This window comes from Carassius carassius, chromosome 20 (assembly GCF_963082965.1).
Source record: "Carassius carassius chromosome 20, fCarCar2.1, whole genome shotgun sequence".
NCBI classification, from domain to species: Eukaryota; Metazoa; Chordata; class Actinopteri; order Cypriniformes; family Cyprinidae; genus Carassius; species Carassius carassius.
The window spans coordinates 16905586-16927401 of NC_081774.1; the positions used below are offsets into that span (position 1 = coordinate 16905586).

Consider the following 21816-nt stretch of genomic DNA (forward strand, 5'->3'; position numbering starts at 1 on the left):
TAGCGGTGCATCTATTGTCATTCATAAGGTGTAATCGAGATGAACTGACCTTCTGTTCTTGTCCTCCATCTGCAGGTTGTAGACCATCTCTTCTCCGAGCAGGCTCTTGGCATTGCTGCTGTCTCCCCACTTGAGTTTGAGACTCTGGGGTCCAGCGGCAGTGCACTCCAGTCGGGGCGGGACAGGGGGCAGCGGCCTGGTGCAGGCCAGCAGGGGAGGGCAGAAAGAACTGCCACCAATCTCATTCACTGCCTGAATCTGCAAACTGACACAGCACAGAGAGTCTCATTTAAAACATGCACATCAGGGCCAGAATATGGTGCAGAGCTAGAAATGTGTAAACTGCTACAGATGTAGCATTTCTATTTGTGCTGCTATCGGTGAGCAGGATTGCTTTATGTTATGTTAAAATATTTTATCTACTGTATTATAAAAACAAGCATCCTCATCCATTTATTTCTGCTGAATTTCCTCCAAAACTACAATGATATATCCCAATTACTGTCTATAATCATTTTATATCACAGTAAGGGTAAATAAGATTTCCGTCACTCCTACTATTCCTACATGATATACAGAAAGAAAAAGCCTAAGACTGAAAACCCCTGACTACCATCAGATAGAGCAGTGTGACTGATGGGCTCAGTAGGAAATTCTACCTTACTACTCAAAGTAGTCTTTCAGTGTGGCTACTATAAATTACATTTTCGTGCATGTGTGTCACAAAAACATAACAGTCAAGACATTACAAGAGCCAGCAGCAAGGTGATATTAAGCTTCAAGGATCAGCATGATAGACTTTACCTGACCTTTACCACAAGACCTCCTGACAAAGCAGCTTTGAGGCGTAAATCTATAACTTGTTAAGAATGTAATTCTTAATAAACCTGCTCTTTCATCAAAACCTTTCAGCAACATGTCATATGCCACACATTGCATTGCAAGCTTTGAGCAGACAATAATCACACACATTTTCCTAGAAGTCCTCACTCAGTAGCATTTGGGATGTCTGACTCATTTGAGAGATGAGAACATCAACAAAACAGAACATATCAAAACAAACAAACACACACAAAAGAAACCAAATCACAACAAAATAAAACACAGCAAAACACAACAAAACACAAGACAACAAAACAAAACAACAAAACAAAACAACACAACACAAAAAACAACAACTCAACACATCACAACAAGAACCAAAACAACACAACAAAAAAAAAAATACAACAAAATGCAACAAAACAAAAAACAAAACAACTCAACACATCACAACAAAAACCAAAACAACAACACAACAAAACAAAAAACAAAACTCAACACAACACAACACAACAAAAACACAACACAACAAAAACCAAAACAACTCAAAACAACAAAACACAAAGAAACAAAACAAAACTCATGTTCCAAGAAGCATTAAGCATTTTGTTTGTAGAACAAATATTTTGCATTTAGTAAAATCTTTTTATTAATATTTTTAGACTTAGTTTTAGTGTATTAGTGTGCTTATTTTTTTTTATACAACATACAGTGTTCAGTGTTCAGAAAAGTGTCTAACTGAAATCCTGACTGTTTTAGTTGCAGGTTAAAAAAAATTCTCTTTGTGGAACAAACAAATATTTTGTTTAATCTAATCGGTTTATCCCTTTGTGATAGTGTGTATAAGTGCATATTTAGTTAGAATTTTCACTAAAGTGTTCAGAGTTAATGCTGTCATCCGAATTGAAATCCTCATTATTTTAGTACCCCATAAAACCTGATCATTAAATAAATCATACAATCAGTTTTAATGATATAATTAAAAAGATAATGCTCTTTTTAGTATCTTCAATGCAGTTAACAAAAATTTACTTGTAGTGCAGCTATGAAAAGTTTAGCTTTACTAGAAAGTTTAACGCCATTAAATGAAGTAAACATTCTTTGTTGTATCTAAAAGCAAGAAAGCTAAGCAACTTGTTTACTTCATGTCACCGCTGAACTGTATACTGTAAATCAACCGCACTGGAACATTACAGCATGTGGATTTGTTTTTGTTTTCAAAACAAATGTCAACAGAGACACATGGTATCATCAATAACAGAGCTAATGTGACTCACTATACTAGACTCATTCATGTTCATGTGTAAGAATGTCGCTTACAGCGGCCGTTCATGCAGGAGGTGAGCAGATGACACTCATATGAGCAACTTCATCTGAATATGAATGTATGAATGGAGTGCAAGGGGTTTCACGTTTATCAACAGGCCAACAGATGTGCCCTTGCTTTGCTGTTAATCATGTGAAACACTTCATTGCATTTCTATGGCACCACACAAATATATTTAGACACACATATGTACATAAATACTAATATATGATACTATTTTCATTTATTACAACAATAAAAAACAACTACAAAATCAAGCTAAAACAGGCTTTTCTCTTTGAAAATACAACTCATTTTACCCAGCTTCACCTGACTCAGCCTTGATGTGAAATGAGACGTGGTCGATCTCCTCATTCACTGCCACTATAATAAGAAGTAATAAGCCACGTCATGCTGAGTTTTGCTCACTTGGGGATGCAAATAACTTCCTTAACTTTCACCTCGCTGAGCTCAATCAAATTTAGATTTGTTATGGCTGAAAGTGCTTTGTTTTAGAAGCCCATCATTCAAAAATAATGCTTCGTCATATTATTAAATCAAATAGATCCAAAATCAATTTCTGGGTTTAAAAAAAATTGGAGCATTGGGGAGTCTGGACTGGAATTAACAGCAGCTCTTCCACAACACCAGACTGTTTGGTTGACATTTAACTGAAAACAAAACAAGAGATTTCATTAGTCTGTACGCCCCTAATGACAAAAGACATAATCGATCTAGGAGAAATCAAATGGCCATTCAGTCTGCTTCAAGCCATGCCTGGCTCAAAAATATCTGGTCCTGATTCATATACAGTGGGGTTTAAAAGTCTTAGGCCACATAAAAAAATCTGAGATTCAAAATCTTATTTTAACTTTTATCTGGAACCATGTTTTAAGATTCTCATTATTTAAGTCACTGATCATAAAGCAAATGTGTGACATTACCATCCTAACCCATTTGTTTGAATAAAATCTATTAACTATACTGTAAACTATACTCTGCAGTGGACTCCTGCCTTTGGTTTTGCTTCTAAAATCCAAAAGCAATCAATGAATAGAAAAAAAAAATTAAAACTAAATAAATAATGTGGGCCATATATTTTACTACTGTTCCATGAATAATAAAACAGTGGGGTATGATGCATGCCAGAGAATGCTAACGAAGAGGAAGTCCAACAGCAAACAAATGCAACAGATGGACAATGTGGAAATGGAAAGGTCAACCATAACTAGAAAATCAACACCGATCTTCTGTGCACATGAATACTGAACATGGCGGGAATACTAAGTGAAATTTAAAACACACACAAAAGATTGTAGAAAAATCTAATCTACAGAGAGTCTATTTTCTCTCTGAAAGAGTATTTACAACCCAGATTTTCGAAACAGAGTTTAATCCAGGTAAGCAACATTGAAAAGTTTAATATTCCACCATATTGTTTAAATTTACGTTTACAAATTTAGTAAGATTTGCCATTTATTGTCAATTTTCAAAAAGTAAATTTATGGTGCTTAGACAGTAAATGCAGTCATGCTCTATTTTCTCTGAATATTGAGAATCTGTGACAAGACCTAGCGTAGAGTTAAAACGATTAGTGTCAGTAAGATTTTTTTTTTATTGCTTTAATGCTTTTGAAAGTCTCATATACCCGTGAAAGCTGCCTTTTTAATCAAAATGACAATAAAAATGATAATATTGTGAAATATTATTACTATTTAAAATGTTCGATGTTCAATTTATTTTAAAAAACATTCGTCCGATTGTAAATTTGAATTACTCCAGTCTTCGGTGTCACATGATCCTTCAGAAATCATTCTAATATGCGGACATGGTGCTGATATGGAACAGCATTTATTTGAAATAGAAATCTTCTGTAACAAGAGTCTTTAACCTAGTTTTTAACAATTTAATGCATCCTTGCTGAATAAAAGTAAAAGAAATCTTACAGACCCCAACATTTTAAATGGCAGTGTAAATAGAGTGGGAGTAGGCAGGAAGATAATCATTAAGCGAAGAGCAGGTGGACGACGAGTAATAATCTGCAGGAGTCAGAGGAAAGTGGGGTGAAACTGGAAAAATCAGTCCCACGCAGATCTCTAATTTAAAGGCCACAATCAAAGCTCTCACACAAAAACATGGGTTGCATAAGCTGGCTGATGAAGACACTTATTTGTGCGCAGTGGAGGCCCCATGCAGGGATAGATGTCCTGTTATGGTCGCCACTTCGTAGATACACACACAAACTCTGCCCTCTGGCCTTTTCTTTTCATTAGCTTCTGATTAGCATCATTAACAAGCTGCTGTTTACCGACTGTTCTCCAGGGCAGGGCGAGGAATCAGGCAGCGGAGGTGACGCGGTTGTGGCGTCACACTTCCCTGATATGGACAACTTTGCAGAATGCAAATGAGACCTGAGATGGAGTGTAACTACTCCCCGCAGTCTGGATCACAGGGAATTGGAAAAAGCTAAGTAGTTATTAGTTAACACTGTTTTCCCATAACGCAGAAGTACTTATGTAAATCAGCAGATGAACGTGATCTAGTGAACAGAACGGTAGTGTCACAATGTGTGTGTGTGTTACATACCTGTATTCACTGTCAGGCTGTAGGTTCTGTAGCACATAGCAGGTTCTGGTGCCCAGGCTGATGAGCTGCTCTCCCAGTTTAAGAGTGTAAGATGTGATCTCCGCGCCATTGTTGCAGGGCTCATCCCATTTCAAAGCCAGGCAAGTGGAAGGTGTGTAGACACCACTTTCTGTGGGGTCGTGCTCAAGTACACACAACACTGAGATGGGGTCGGGCATGGTGGCGGGGGTCTGACAGCTCACATGATCACTGTACGGTCCTGCACCTGCCTGATTTGCTGCCTTGAAACAGGGTAGAAAAAGTTAGCCGTCAAAGTTTTCCACATGTATTTAATTCATAGTTATGACTGGTTTATTCATAAAAATAAAATAAAAAAGATCAGTAAATGACAAATAACGACACTTTATTGTGGCATCCACACAGTTAGTAATTGCAAACACGCTTGCTATTTAATGTCCTTTCTCTAAAAAATAACTAAATGTGTAAGTGCATTAATTATTAAAAATAATGCATTAATCGCAACTAAATATTTTAACCCACTGACAGCCCTAATGTGTTGTGCAATAATGATAAATGCCACCTAAAAACAACAACAACAAAAAACTTTAAATTTGATCTGTTTTAGTTCATCCACTATTTTTTAAATATATATTAATAAACATTTATATTACTTAATCCAATTCAGTAAAATATTTTAAGCTGCTTGACTACATTTCCTAATTAAAAAAAATGATTATAGCAATTACGCTGTTAATCCTCGCCACATAATATCATCTCGACATGAGTATCACCAGCTCATTTATTTAAAGCATAATGATTCAAACTTGTTTTATTTTTTTTTACAGCCTCTCTGCACACGATGATACAGATAATGAAGTGGCAACTTTCATTGTTCTTTTGAGATTTTCCTGTCACACTTGTACTACTCTAATCAATTAAACATTCTAAAATAGACGAGCAAATGCTAATTACGCTAAATATGGCACACAAATCTATCCAAAGTTTATTCACGTTTTCTAATCTTGGATTCAGACTGCACTAGAATGACGCACAATTTTTTTTTTGCAATATAATAAAATAACATTATGCAGTAATGAGCTATTTACACTTTCCTACTCCCAGGGCACCTTATAAACAAAAGCAGGGATTAAAAAAGAGATTTAGAAAGTAAAAGAAAGATATAATTAGTAAAATTGCCTCACCTAAACTCTTCACATTAACAATACTTTATTCCACACTTGTTAAACAAATGAAAAGAAGTGTTAAGTGACAGTAATACCTGTAGTCTGCAGTAGTAATGAGTAGCAGGTGTCAGGTCTGAGATCTCACACTGAGTGTCAGGGCCGCAGTAGATCAGCTCCATGGGCTCTTCCTCTCGGCCCCACTCCAGACGGTACTCAGAGATGTCGGCCCCTGAGCTCTCTGGACTCTGAAAGAGGCATAAATTAATTATTGACTGACTGGGTACTTCAGCTCATCTGAATGTCAATACTGACAGTGTTGTTGAGTGTGTTTATGTAAAACCCATGTACTTTTAACAATGGGTCTGCTTTAATATGATAAACTACCTCCCAGCTGACCAGCACACAGCTATTGGACATTAGCACGAGGGATGGCGCCGCACACTGGCTAGGAGGACCAGCTGCGGTTGTTATTTCTGTTGGTTCAGAGTATTGTCCATACTGTAAGCAGAAGATAAGAGCCTAATTAACATTCACTACATGACATGAAATGGTTCATATGCAACTAAGTTTACTTCTATCCAAATAAAATGTGAAAAACAAACAAGACAATCTTGCATTCCATCCTTGTGAAATCAAAGCATGTTTCCAATACTGCAATCTGATGCGAGACACATCAATCCTTAACTCTTGTGGGAGTTTGTCTCAAGCAAACAATGAAAAGTAAACAGAGAAGAGGATTAAAAGAAGATAAAAAAAAGAAAAAAAAATTCCTTGGAGAAGCTGGAGTGATATCTATGAAAGCCCATTTCTGCTATATAAGAAAAAAAATCATGCTCTGGTAATTCATATTAATGACATAGAAAGACATACAGAACTGAAATTGTAATACAACAGCCAAAATAATGACATAAAAAGTCACAATTATAAAAAGAAAAGTCATAATTATGATTACATTACATTTATGACTTAAACAGTTGAATTTGTGAGGCAAAAATAATTTGACAGTCGAAACGATTTGTATTAACTTGGACTTTTATAACACATTTATCTCATAATTATGTCTTAGTATCTCAGAATCATCTAATTCCATATGGATTCAAATAATTATTGTCTGGTTTAGACAAGTAATGCGATAAAGTAAAGGTAGGGATGGGTCAGGATGGTCAGTTTGTTAGGTTGAGGAATTTGCATTAACATTATTGGTGGCGGAGCTTCAAAAAACGAATTCTGGATCACAAACTCTGAGAAAATTTTTGCATGCTGTAAGCCTCGCAGTAGTTCTTTAGACAGACTAGTCAACCAGTTATGGCAACCCATTGACTAGTTAATGAAAATATGTTCTGTAGTTCTGCGTAAGTACAGGGCATCAGTGAATCTCTTGATATTAGATTCCTAATTTGTCACTCACCCCTGCCTCGTTGGCAGCACGCAGGCGGAAGCTGTAGGTGGCGCCGGGGAGCAGACTGCCCACAGTGCACTCCAGATCAGAGCCGTGATAGACCTCGGCAGCCTCAGATTCTCCCTCCCTCATTTCCAAACTGTACTCACTCACCTCACATGCCCCTTCAGAGGAGGGACAGTCTGAAAAGAAGGACAGAGAAAAAGCCCTTCAGTACAACAAAGAGTTAAAAGGACTGGGACTACGGGTTCATTTCATCTTTTATAATAAAAGTTAGGGGTTCTTTTAAAGCAGAGCAAATTACAGCTTTACAACTTCAAAGATTCTTGTCCAAAAGCCTGAATCCAGAGTGTTCACTTAAAAGTCTGGAATCAGCAGCTCAACAATGGAGCTCCCATTATACCCAGAATTCACTCCCCACTGAGGGTGTTTGGCTGTTAACCGTCACAGGGAGTCAGTGAGTCAAGTGCACTGCAAAGAGCATCATTCTAGGCTAGTACTGGAAAATATGTGCAAGCTGATAATGTTACATTGAGGAAATGTAGCAAAAATGGTGGAAATATTGATTTTAAGCTATTTCTGGATATGACAGAGGGGTTTTGTGGCATTGGGTGAATGCCACAGAAAGGCTTGGTGAAATGTAATTTCACATCATCAGAAATAAATCAGAAATGCAGAGATTTTGGGAGAACAGAAATCATCAACTAAATGTAACTGGGAAAGTATGGTGTTAGCAAAATTTTGGCTTTCATTCACAAGGAAAATGTGCCTTGAATGCATTGTACATCACTTTGTATGAAAGATCACGGTAAAATGCAAAAAGTAATCAAGAAATGAAAGAGGCTAAGAAATGGACAACTCTCAGAAGTTTGATGTACGGTACAGGAAGGAAAGAGAGGGATAGAAAAAGAGAGAAATAAATTATGTAGTGGGTTTACATACTGTGTGCAGAAAATCTTACCCCATTGTAAGTGCACTTCTTTGTGTTTTGCTTTACCCACAATTCTGGGAGGCTGGCAACGTCCTGGAGCAACAGATAGCGTACGCACAGGCAGACTCTCAGAGCACTACAGGGACACAAGCATAACAAATATATATTTATAAATATAACTGCAGAAATAAGTATAAGATTTGCACTACCATTCAAAAGATTGAGGGCTTTTCTTTTTTTTTAAAGAACAGAAGAAATTAATGTTTTTATTCCGCAAGGAAATATTTAAGCGATCAAAAGTGAAGTAACAACATTCAAAGGACTTCCATTTCAAATAAATGCTGTTAGTTTCCACAATAATATTAAGCAGCACAACCACTTATAATATATAATGTATATATATAGATAATATATAAAAAAGTTTTTAGAGCAGCAAATCAGCATATTAGAATGATTTCTTAAGGATCATGTGACACTGAAGTCAGGAGGCTGAATGGATGCTGAAGATTTAACTTCACCATCAAATTTAATACAAATTATATTATACAGTATATTATAAAATATATCAAAAAGTTGTTTCATATATTAAAAAGCAGTTATTTTAAAATGAAAACATATTTCACAATATTACTATTTTACTATATTCTTCATGAAACAAATGCAGCCTTGGTGATTATAAGTGCATTCTTTCATATATATACATATATATATATATATATATATATATATATATGTGTGTATTGGTCATGAAGTCACTACACACAGTCTGCTTAAATATCACACAAGCATTGCTATGCTTTGATTTTTTTTTTTATTACTAACCCTAGACACCGCAAGATATTGCTGAATTGAAAAAAAGGTGAAAATTCCTCTTGAACTTTGTGCAGATCTGATCCACAGTAACATTTAGAAAAGGTTAATGGAAGTTACCGATGCTAAGGGAAGTTCATCCAGTAATGAATGTTTTTTTGAGGTGTTCAATAAACACTATAAAAGTAATCATTTTCTGTGCATAATTTAAACAGACTTAATTTTTTTAATTGTTGTGAATGACATTTCCCATACGTATTCCTGCAACTATAGAGCCATTTTTTCTGTATGCAAACAATTCTCTATTCTTTCTCAATGCCTGTCTTTTGGGATCACATTTGGACAGATGTTATGTAAGCTGTTACCTGGCTGTGGCCGCCTGTGCTGATGCTGCAGGTGCGCAATCTGTACAGTGTGCCAGGTTTCAAGTCCTCACACACACACTCTGTGGCTGGCCCACTATAGGCAATGTCCCACTGATTGGCTACAGAAAACAAGACATCAAAGAGTTAAACAATCACAGGACTAAGGGCTGGACACTGCACACTGTTATCCATGCAACTATTCCCAAAGCTTAATGAAATCATTACCAGATAAAACACTAAAGTAACAATGAACATATAAGAGCTGTATATTGTATTTGAGTATTTTATTCTATATAAAATTCCTTTTAGAGAAATATAAGCTGTGACAGCACTAATGGAGTATGTGTGCAAGAAAAGAAGACAGATGTAACAGTGTGAGGACAATGTTCTTACAAAAGGGTTCATGTGGAGAAAAAAAACAAAGACCAGCTGCATGTTTAAATACTTTTGAAATAAAATTAAGATGTAATTAAACAAGGACAAAAATATACTTAAACATGCAGACAGATGGTGTGTCAAAGTGACATATCGCCGTTGAATATATTAATACATACCATCAGAATTTCCTTCTGAAATCTCTAAGAGGTATTTCAAGATTTCTGAACCTCCGTTGTCTTGTGGAGGATCTGTAGCATGACAATACAGACCGGATATTAGAAATATACACACAGATGTGTTTAATATACATACTTCCTGTGAAAAGAGTTTGAACAACAGCTAAATTACTATCTGTTATTTAAGTTTACAAAAGAAATGAAGTAGTATAAAAACTGTATTAAAGGGGTCGAAGCACACACATTTTTCATTTAATTTCTTCCAGAGGTTAGTTGTATTGTTTGTGCCAAAAACATGTTATAATTTGTTCTTTAACAGTTGAATAGGCATTTATTTCCAACCGCAAGCACTGGAACCTACAGCATCTTTTTATTTGTATGGATAAACTCATTTCAAGATGAAGGGAAATTTGATTACCCATGATATGACCATTTAGGTATTTAGACCTGACAACGGTTGTATCCCTTTGCAATGACTAAACTAAATTTGAGACATTTGCCCCTTGAAGTTTATTGCAGCTGTCAGAAATCAACTGTTTGGTTCATTACTATAGGGAAATAAAGAGGGGAATTATCACATTGAAAACAAAATTCAACCGCAGACCTCATCCTACTTGAGGAACTGAATTGGAAAGTGGCCAAGCAGTGCATCACAAAAGAAGACCTCGAGATGAGGTGTATTGTGACGCACACGGGAGTCAGATAGAGACCAGCACTAAAGGACATTACTTTTATTTAGGTTTGTAAATACGAATATAACAATATTAATATTAGATTCACATATTTCTTCTCAATTTCCAAGATTCAAAAGGTCGAGCTCAAATGCAAAACAGATTGCATTTGCTCCTAAACATAAACGAGATTTCCAATTTCCCCTCACAGCCAGAAACCAATTCAGCAAATGCAACAACTCAAGCTGAACATTTCAGCTGCACAAAAAGTCATACCCCATTTGACACTGAAGCTGTAGGGTCTGATGGGGCCCTTGATGCAGGGTCTGGAGGGGGGTCCAGGTTTGTCTGGACTGGTGTTACACACCAGCACCTCACTGGGACTGCTCCTGCCCTCCAGGTTAGAGGCTATGAGCTGCAAGACACAAAAACAAGAATGTTTAAACCCAAAACAGGCTTGATTCTGTGCATCAATGATTTTTGGCCTCTCTTGTCCACCAGGTGAACTTCGTGAGAGAAAGCACCACTAGCTCTTTTTGCTCTTGTTGAATTGCATGTTTGGAGATATCATTAATTCATTAATAATCATTAATTCATATGGTGACCACACATACTCTTGATCCCAGAATGGTCAGGTGCAAGAAGTTGGGATCTACAGAATATAGTCAAAGTAATGCAAATTCACGTACATATAACGTATGAGGACTGCAAAGATCATGACAATAGGAAAACAATTTAGAAATTCCAATCAGGACATGTCCAGGAAAAAGACGATGTATGGCCACCCTACCCTAAATCTATCCATTGCAAATCTATCTATCTATTGCAATTGCAATATTTGAAATATGGTTGAAAAACACTTATAACAATTCCTAAATTAAGCCAATTTCATTTGGTCACTCTATTTTGATTGGTTTGAAATGTTTTGCAATTAATATTTTATTTGAATTAACTAAAATGAAATAGAATAACTAGTAATATAACAATTGTGTTTTCATGATCAAGTGCTTGGGTATTTCTGTCCATTCCTAATTTTTATGCTGAAACAAAAAAATGTAACAATTTACCTTAGCTATATGAATAAGGTAGCTAAATAAATAATTAAAAACGTAAGATATACAAATGTCAAAGACTGGGAAATAAGAGAAATTTATGATGCATAAATCTGACAGCTTGAACTCATCTTCATGCATATAAAATGTAAGATTATAACTAAAAAAGAAACCACTACACACAGCCTAATACAGAGCATCTGTACGCAAACAATCTGCCACAAATGCAGCTGTAATGACATGACACTTTTACACACTCCCATTATTTGCACATGCCATAAAAAATGCAAAAAACCAAGAGGTGTGTGCACCATTCAGAGGAATTACTGTTAATTATGAAAGCACATAAGCCAGACCCACTCACTGCATTACAGCAGCACTTGACGTGGGCTGCGGTTCACTCATAATTGGATAGGAGAGTTCACTATATAAATGTGACAGAAGAAAATATCAGTGATGATAATAAAAAAAACAACTGTAGCATGAGTCAGTGGAGCAAAGAGAGAGGTTAAAGCAGTTTGTTGCCACTGTAATTAACTATGTATGACTCTAGGCTTAATTTATCAGATGTCCCTGTAACACAAACACGTTTCCTGCACATACAGTTACTCATCCACACAGGTAAACAAAACACTGTGTGCCTTTGAAAAGCAGGTGTTAAACGCTGCACTCTTCTGGCTAATAATTAGCACACTAAGTTTGACCAAAACATTAGGTCGCTATGACTTGGCAATTCATATCTGACCAGCGCTTTACAGAAAGCATTATTCTCTTCGAAACAGACAAAAGTGCCTCTTTGGTATTTTTGAGTGTTTCAATAACAATACATTTGCAAATGTGTGAAATGTGAGTTTTAAAGGGATAGCTAACCCAAAAATGAACATTCTGTCATTAATTACCTTTTCTTGTTTCATTTTAAACCTGAAAGACCCCTGTTCATCTTTGGAACACAATTTTAGATATTTTTTAAGAAATCCGTGCGCTATCTGACTACCAACAAAAGGTAGTCAGTACATCGCTAAAATAGCCCATGTGACAACAGTGGTTCAACTGTAATTTTGTGAAGCTACGAGAATACTTTTTTTGTGCTAAGAAAACAATAATGACTTATTCAACAATTCTTCTCCTCTGCATCACCATCCGAGCCATTCACGAGAATACCATGACACTCGGTTGAACCACTGATATCACATGGACTGTTTAACGATGTCCTTTACTATGTCTCTGGGATTAGGAACATTTCAATTGCGTTGCTGTTTATACACGGTCAGAAAGCTCTCAGATTTCATCAAAAATATCTTAATCTGTATTCTGAAGATGAACAAAGGACTTACAGGTTTGCAACGACATGAGGGAGAATAATTGATGTTAGAATTTACATTTTTGGGTGAACAATCCCTTTAAGATCTCTTTAATGTGCTTTTGTGGCTTCTTTTTGTGTCAATCCATCTACTGTACCACCTCAAAGATAATACCACACCAACAAGCAGTAAACATAATGAGTTAACATACACCCCACGGGATCAGTTTGAAGTATTTTGTCATTTATTTCCAAACCAGGTTTGTCTGTCAACTCTAAAGTCTCCAAATTCAATGTTTTATGTACGTCCACATTTTGGATACAAAGTGATCTAACAATAGGCCTGTTTGTAACTTTTTGTTCTTTGCTTGTCTTAAGTACTTAAGTAGCTTTCATTTCCCAGCATGCTCTACACATTTGTGTTAATCTCCAAAGTTCCAAATGATGTTGTAATCTAGATTTGCCCCTTAGGACAACTAAGGGAAATGATATGTATTATGATTATAGCTAGGAGTGCACAATATTGTGATATTTGTGATATTCTAAGCTACAGTATAAGAAGAAAAAATGTATTCACTCACCCTGAATTTATATTGAGTGCTTCTTTTCAGGCCCTCTACAGTACATGTCAAGTTTTCTCCAGTGTACTTTGGGTGAAACTCTGTTGCCTGCAGAAAATGACCATAAAACTGCATCTTAGTGACCTTACATCACCATTAACATTACAGAAAATTGCACTTGGAATGTTAAGGAATATATAATTCTGATTAAGGTTCAACGTTATGATTTTTTAAAAGAGAGTAACCCATCAATAACTGGTTCTACAGCAACTATATACTAAACCAAACTATGACTATTTTTAATGACATCTGTACATTTTTTATTACACTGGTGTACAGTAATTGTCATGAGCAATGCATTTACTGTACATCAACTACAATATGAATGCAAAAAAGACATCTGTCTATTTGTTGTCTTGGTGGAACAGTGCAGATGTTCAAACACTAATTTGTCAAATGTTGTGAAAGTTATTTGATTCAAGTATTTCTTTAAAAATGATCTCGATCCTAATTAATGACCAGTTCTTAAATTCCAAATTTTATTGGGTTCAAGTAAGCTGAATGGTAGTGTGTTGCTTTCATGTTATAACTGATGAGGCTGTCATCAAAATGACATACAATGTGCTCCTCCTGGATCTCCAGCGTGTATGTGACGGGTTCCTCTGCGGTGCAGCCATCTGGGCGGCTCCACTCCAGCGTGATCCATGTGATGCCGGCACGCACCAGCCGAGGAGCATGGGGCAGGTGGGGCAGACTTCCAGTTGTGTAGAAAACCACCTCAGGACTAAAGCCACTGACAAACAAAAAAAGAGAGAAAACATTCAGAACTGCATTAGTATATGCATACAAACATATACACACAAGAAGCCATAAAACTCGTTCTTCGGTTATCCGTCAGAAAGATGGTATAAATGAGTTTTGCATAAACTTTGCAGAAGAACCGTATTTATTTGCATCCCTCTCAGGTCAGACACTTGAATTGAGTTTATTTTTAAACACTGCTCCAATATGAATAACTTCCAGGCTGATTTAAGGAATTTGAATAGTTTTCCTCTCCACTCAATAGCGGCTTTAAATCTAGTTTCTTCCAATTAACTGGTTGTGACAAGTTTACAAGAGCTATAACTGCCACTGGGGAACAGGAGATATTAAATGAGCTTCTCTCAGTTAAGGAAGTAATAAAAAACATCCTCTTCAGACTGGGCAAAAGGTGGTTTGCTGGAGGTGGAGTCTCATATTTCAGCGTATTGCTTCACTCTCTGAATGTGTCTCTGGTATTAATGGCAGGAGATGGAGCAGACGAGGGATGGCGCTGCATTCAGAGCGATGACCATCTTCCCTCAACAACTTCATTTCCGTCCACTAGACCAAACATACAGAATAGATATATTCTCTAGTTACTCTGTAGATTGGTATGAGGGTCAATTGGCTTTCCTAATTAATAAGTTGTTTCTTTTATATATATATATTAAATAATATTAAATCATATATATATATATATATATATATATATATATATATTATTCTGGCATATATATATATATATATAGGTCGTGAAATGGAGAAGTAGAAGAGAGCGAGAGAGAAAGAAAAGACGGAGCACTTCAATGGCCGTCTGTTCTCCTGAATCAAGGTGACTTTATAGCTTTCCTCCTCCATTAAGACTTGAGTGATGGTGATACGATGAGATTACAGAAGTATAGTGGCATTGTTCTGTCACACACTGGATATAATATGCATCCTGTACAGCAAACCATAGAAAGAGCCTTATTATCCTCATATTACCTCCTAACATAGTTGGTCAAACAATTTGCACACAACCCATACTAAAAAGCATGTAACATTAATTTTTTTGTGTTTCAGTGTATTTAAATACTTTGTGTAAGCCTAGAAAATGCTTATGCATGTAATTCTGCAGTGATACCTCATTCCTATGTCGCTGCGTGCCGCCACTCGAAACGTGTAGGCCATGGCTGGACACAGATGAGTGAGTTTGTAGTGCCTTTGGCTTCCGAAGTAACATTCTCTGAAAACGTTGTTCTTTTTGCCCTAATAGATGAAGCAGATGATTAACACATACATTTCAGTCACTACACTGCATAAAATCACTGAAGCCATTCAGCTTCTGTAATGATGGCTGGAGTGAGAAATGTATGAGTGGCAACAGTGTGCTGTGGTCTGTGAAGGATATGGAGACATCACTCAGATATGAATCTTTAAATAGAGTGAATGTGAAGAGCACTGATGTCAAAAAGACATCATTAGTGTTCAAAATGTTGAAATGCGGTTCATCCAGAAGCCCCTTTTACTAAAAATGTCAAAAGAAATCAAATAATAATAATGAAAAACTTTATAAAGTCTTTCTTGTTAACAAAAAAAAAAACAAAAAAACAATACCTCATCCCACTCTAAAAGGTAACTGGTGATTTTTGATCCATTATCGACTGGTGCCTGAGAGGACAGACATAAAAAGAAACAAATTAGAACTGCACAAAAAGAAGAAACTTGGAAGAAAAACTTATTTCGTGAAGAGTTAAGTAACAGGAAGCACTGTCTGTGTACTGGACCATGAAAATCTCAAAGTAGTGATAGGGAGTCATGTCTAACATTGCTTACTTTTCCAATATATATACTGGTATATATAGTGCATAACAGTTGAGTGCACTACATAAGCATGGACTGAATGATGATGCTAAAAGGCTACTCATTTCAAGGTAATGCCATTACCCAATTTAGACAGTCATGCTGAAAGTGTGTTGTTTTAATAACAGAAATGATTTGTGTAACCCTGTTTGGGTTCAAAGTAAATGGAGTCGAAAAGCCTGGAATCGAACATCCGTATCTCAATAAGAGCAATCCCTACTTAAAAGTATAGTTCAATCAATTACTTACGTTATTCCAAAACCCTTATGAATTTTTTTATTATGCTGAACACATAAAGAGAAAGCAGAACATACATGTTGTCGTACAGTGAATGTAATTGGTGATTAGGGGCTGTCGAACTACTTATTTAAAAAAAATATGCCTTGTGTGCTATATACTATATTCTCACATCCACATTGATCATCTTGTTTTCTAATTCAACATTAATAAGAAGAAATGTTTCTTGACCACCAAATCTGTATATTAGAATGATTTCTGAAGTATAATGTGACACTTAAGACTGAAGTAATGATGCTGAAAATTTAGCATTGCCAACCCAAGAATACTTTACATTTTAAAATGTATTAAAATACAAAGCAGTTATAACAGTTACAGTTGTAATAGTATTTCACAGTACTGTATTTTCCATCAAATTAAGTGCAGCCTTATTGAGCATAAGAAGCTAAAATTTAGTGTCATGTAGACTTTCTGTATTTGTTTGTGACCCCTGGTCATCATTAACGGTCACTGTATAGAAAAGGGTAGCATCTTTTTTCTTCTTCTCCCCCTTTTATGTTCCACAGAAGAAAGAAAGTTACAAAGGGTTGAAGAAAAACGTGAGGGTCAGTAAATGATGACAATTTTCATCTTTTGGTGAACTCTCTTGATCTCTTTAATACTTTAGTGAGAAGAATGGAACATCTCCTTCAAATCTACCAGCTCATTAGACTTGCAAAAAGTTCTTACTGGCAATAAAACTTTAAGCTAAAATGTACTTTGAGTGAAGAATTGATACCTGATGCACGGGAAACTATCTGGCTTTGACTTTAACTTCCATACTTTTGCGTGACAAACAGTGCTCTCACCTTCCACTGCAGGGTGAGCGTGCTCTTTGTGCGGTGGGACAGTTTAGGGGGCAGCGGGCAGTCTGGGGTACTGCTGTGGGTGGTGAAAGCCCCCACCTCAGAGCACGAACCCTTCACAGAATTGCACACAGCATTCACTCTTTGAAAGACAAACACATAAATTTAGTGGCACAGTTCATTCAAAGTCACCTATACTGCATTTATAGCAGAAAAACACAGAAGATCGCTTAAGGAAGAAACTTCTAGTGCATTCAGGATGCTTTTGATCACTAATCGAACTCATGACCTTGCCACTTCTAGCGGCATTTAAGTTACAGAAAGGAAAGCACAGCTGGGCTTTGCTCAATACTTTAATGCACTACAATCAGAAGTTCAATACATTTTCTTATTGAGTGCACATTGCTTTTACAATGCCAGGAAATTGCTTTTAAAAAAAGATGAGCCTACAAAAAAACAAATCTTAAAAGTGCAGCACTACACTCATTGCTTATTCCGGTGCTGGAAAAGGTGGGACAAAATTAATCTAAACACACATGACATTTCCCAACAGGTCGCTGAGATTTATAAAGAGCAAAAAATAATAACTCTTAGGGACTAACAGGGCATTCAGGGTTATATCTAACTGTAGAGATGCAGAGTCTCCCAACATCCCTTAATCAGAACATATATTCAGCTCCAAGTTCAACTGCTGCCAGGAGTCAAAGGTCGACTGAAAACCAAGCCGACAATTTTGTTGCGTTTTAATGAGGATCCAGACAAACTGCCATATAGGACTGGATTCTCCACTAACCAGAGCTCCCAATGACAGAATAGACCAACAGCGCCTATTCACGGTGGCATAGATTAAATCAAATGTGGGCTTGAAAGATTCTTTGAGAAACGGTACATGCATCATATTTAATCTTGACCTTTCCAGCTCTGTGATGCACAGCCCTTTCAACTCAATTAATCACAGGTAACAGGCAGACCATTAGAGAGACATTTAGGTAGAGCTGAGGTCATTAAAGAAAAATGGAAGTTAAAAACGATGACTAATATTCCTTTAATTTTAGCTTTGATTATATAAAAAAGAAGATTGCAGAAAATTGGATCACTGTAATGAGAACACTGATCACCCGAATAACATGAATTTCTGTGTCAATGGGGTCTAATCACAGGAACAGTTTGAGCCACTCGAACCTCATGGGAGAAATAAAATTGAGAGCTACACTTACCTTACGTGGTAGTCAGTTGCTGGTCTGAGATCTTTTAAATTGCATTCCAACTCCTCTCCACTGAAAGGAGACACATACATGATGGTTACTGTCCTTAATGGATGCCAGCAATAGAGTCATGGTGTTCAAAGCTTTCATAAGAGATGTTGTTGAGCACAACTGCTCAAGGGAAAAACTGTGATTGATTTTGTCTTTGTAGATTTAAAGGTTTCCAGCGACCATTTTTTATTGCAGTGTGACTATATTTTGTTAGAGGTCGCTTTGGTACAACTCCAGAATTGCCCCATTCTTTTAGATTATGCGCTGTCAGTGTCTTTTTGAGTGTGGAAAACAACGAAAGGAAAACACTCAGAAGCGGGCTGGAACGGCGCTACCCGACCGTGAGGCCAAATTGAAAGGCGAAGCACAAAACCATTTTAAACGCAGCACGAGTAGTGCGTCCCATTTAAATTGGAAATATTTCTGTTACATAAGCCTCTATGGAAACAGAAAATTATTTTAATATGCAAGTTAAAACCATGTTACACATCCACAGAGGTGCAGTGAAGGAAAAACTGATTTATGCACAAAAACAAGAAACTGTATTAACAAGGGTATTTTAGCACTACTGTTCCATATGTATATAAAATATTATAAAAAGACCGTAAGATTTTTTTTTTTTTTTAAAGAAACTCTTTGGAGGGACTAAGACCAAGCTGTTTTGTAGATTTTGTTCATGTTTATTTGCTCAAACAGCTGAGTAACAGGATTGAATTCATTTATATTTTAATACTTTTATTATTAAAAAGGTTTTGCTGTGCTATTTTTGTAAACTTGACTGTAAACTTTAATTCTGGACATGTTTGTGTGATTTTGATTTAGCAACACATACACAAAGAACAGCATATTTACTTTTAATTAAAGTATTAATTTATATAAAAAAGAACAACTTTTGAACAGTAATATAATATAATATAAAATAGAGTAAGATTTCACCAACACCACTGCTCTCATATTTTAAGTCTGAAGCTTTGAGCTTTGAGTCATGCTTTGAGACTCATGCTTCAAAGCGGTGATGACAGGGTGTTAGGGGTCTGATTATCTTTCCTGTCTGCTCTCTGGATATTGAATCATACACGTCCTGATGGGAGAACAGGCTGCATCCAATGATTTTTTTTCTGGTCGATGGATGATATATGCTTGTCTAGCTCCCTTGTGGTGAACACTGCTAATTTATGTGAACATAAAGGCTTCTCAAGGATCCTGAGCGGACTACACAGCTCCCTCTGTGATTAGACTCCGGTCTATCTTACCAATAGATGATGCGGTACTGCCCGTTACGACCCTTGTCTGAGAGCATGACCTCGTAGCTGCAGGTTAAGGGGTGTCCGTTACTGTGCCTGTCTCTGTTGTGAAGGCCTGCTGGTGGAGCCCAGGTCAGTTGCGCTGTCCGGGCCTGGATGTTAAAAACCTGTTGATAAACGCAGAACAAATAGCATCAAGAATCTGAAACAATATTACTTACCATAAACTTTTTTTTAAACATTTTAAATATTCCATTTTGTATCTCAATTAATATGATCATAATGAAGAACAAAAGTGAACAACATTTTAAAAACAGTCCAGAAACTCAGTGATGTTCTCAAAAGGAGCTTTCATATGTTGCTGCAAAGACCTCCATTAAACCAGCCAAACCCAATTTAAGACAAAAAATAAAAGGAGCAAGTCATTTTGAAGAGAGTTTGTGGGATTGTCATTTTATTATGAGGTTAGCATACAGCTAAAACCATTTATTTGCTAAACCTACCAGGATTAAAGACCTGCAGATAAAAAGTAGCAGCCTACAAAGTAATATCGATCTTTAAAAAAGAAAAAGCTATGTCAGGTAAGAAATGACTCAAAAGTCTCTATATTTTTAATTATTTATGTTGTTTTTCTTAATTTTAAACCATAGACATGTTACCACAGGCTAATGCTAACTCACATCTGAGTTTAAAGTCTACAGTCTGCACAGCTTTATACCTCTGCAAGGCCAACTATTTGTGTGTCAAACACAGAACTGAAGGTATAAATGGAAAGAGACAGAGTGGCTTTAACTCCTCTGTTAACAGGTAATTCAATGCAACATTGTGTATGAGGGCATAACGCCGACACGAATGAGCTGCAGACGTCTCACACTAGCTTCAGTCAGGCAGAAGCAATCTAACGCCAGAACCAAACAGCTCTCAAACACAATCTATCCTGCAGAAGAAAGTATGTGCGTAGATAAGCCATGGTTGTTGCCTCTCGGATGTGTACAGCTAGCATTGCCTCTGGCAATTCTGAAGCTACAGCAATATGTTCTTAAAAAAACGTCTGCCATCAGATCCAGCTTTCTCAAAAAGTCACTTTAACACTTTCACTGAATTGAAAAGCTGAGAGACTTTTGGTTAATGTAAACTCTTTTCTTGTGACTCATCCATAAAGTTTTGCCAAGACTTTGACACACAAATGAAATGTAGCATATGACCTTAGAAGCCCTTAGGGTAACATGTTTGGTCACAGTGCCACCTGCTGCCCTCTGCAAAAGTTACAAATTGTGTCATAAATATCATCTTGCTTTATATCTTTGGATCATGACTCAATCCTGAACTGTTGTATAGAAGTGGTAGAGAACTTGTGATGTTGGGAACAGATATATAAAGGAACGGGCCCGAGTCTGTAGTATTCAGAGAATTTCTGGTTTGTGATTTGCTGGGAGAGCTACACCAGCTGAACTGAAGAAACTGAACCAGAAAGGCAGCTCCATTACAGGCTTTTGCAGAGATGAGGATGAGGGCAAATTGAAGTCCATTACTTCCAGTCCCACACAGCCCTCCAGAATCCCTCATCTTGAGACACATTAAGCCACAGACATTTTTCAGCCACCCTGCATCCATCATGGTATATTCCTTCTGTGCTCTTGCATTTTACATCACATTTTCTTCCAGTAATGGAACTGCTTCTGTTTTTATTTCATTTATTTATTTACATGTATATAGTACACTAACATTTAAAAGTTTGGGGTCAGTGTGATTTTTTAATGTATAAAAGATGTATCTTATATATTTATTTGATCGAAATACAACAAAACAGTCCTATTTTTTATTTATTTTATATATTAATATATTTTCAAATGTAATTTATTCCTGTGATGGCAAAGTTGAATTTTCAGCAGCCATTTCTCTAGTCACATGATCCTTCAGAGATCATTCTAATATGCTGATTTGCTGCTCAACAAACTACTCTTACTATTATCAATGTTGCAAACAGATGTACTGCTTAATATTTATGTGGAAACTGGGATGCATTTTCCAAGATTCTATAATAAATAGAA

At 36.4% G+C, this 21816-nt stretch overlaps 1 protein-coding gene across 1 annotated transcript in view; it reads right to left on the bottom strand.

The window, feature by feature from the left end:
• fndc3ba (fibronectin type III domain containing 3Ba) overlaps nt 1-21816 on the bottom strand; it is a 148005-nt gene that overhangs the window by 12270 nt on the left and 113919 nt on the right. The window contains exons 8-23 of the mRNA XM_059501909.1: nt 19775-19932; nt 18483-18542; nt 17269-17407; nt 15938-15991; nt 15465-15589; nt 14159-14333; nt 13562-13648; nt 10905-11043; nt 9958-10029; nt 9404-9522; nt 8259-8364; nt 7307-7479; nt 6283-6396; nt 5994-6143; nt 4715-4995; nt 50-265 (exon numbers count right to left, since the gene is read on the bottom strand). Coding sequence (XP_059357892.1) covers nt 50-265; nt 4715-4995; nt 5994-6143; nt 6283-6396; nt 7307-7479; nt 8259-8364; nt 9404-9522; nt 9958-10029; nt 10905-11043; nt 13562-13648; nt 14159-14333; nt 15465-15589; nt 15938-15991; nt 17269-17407; nt 18483-18542; nt 19775-19932 — 2168 coding nt within the window. The remainder of the gene's footprint in view (nt 1-49; nt 266-4714; nt 4996-5993; nt 6144-6282; nt 6397-7306; nt 7480-8258; nt 8365-9403; nt 9523-9957; nt 10030-10904; nt 11044-13561; nt 13649-14158; nt 14334-15464; nt 15590-15937; nt 15992-17268; nt 17408-18482; nt 18543-19774; nt 19933-21816) is intronic.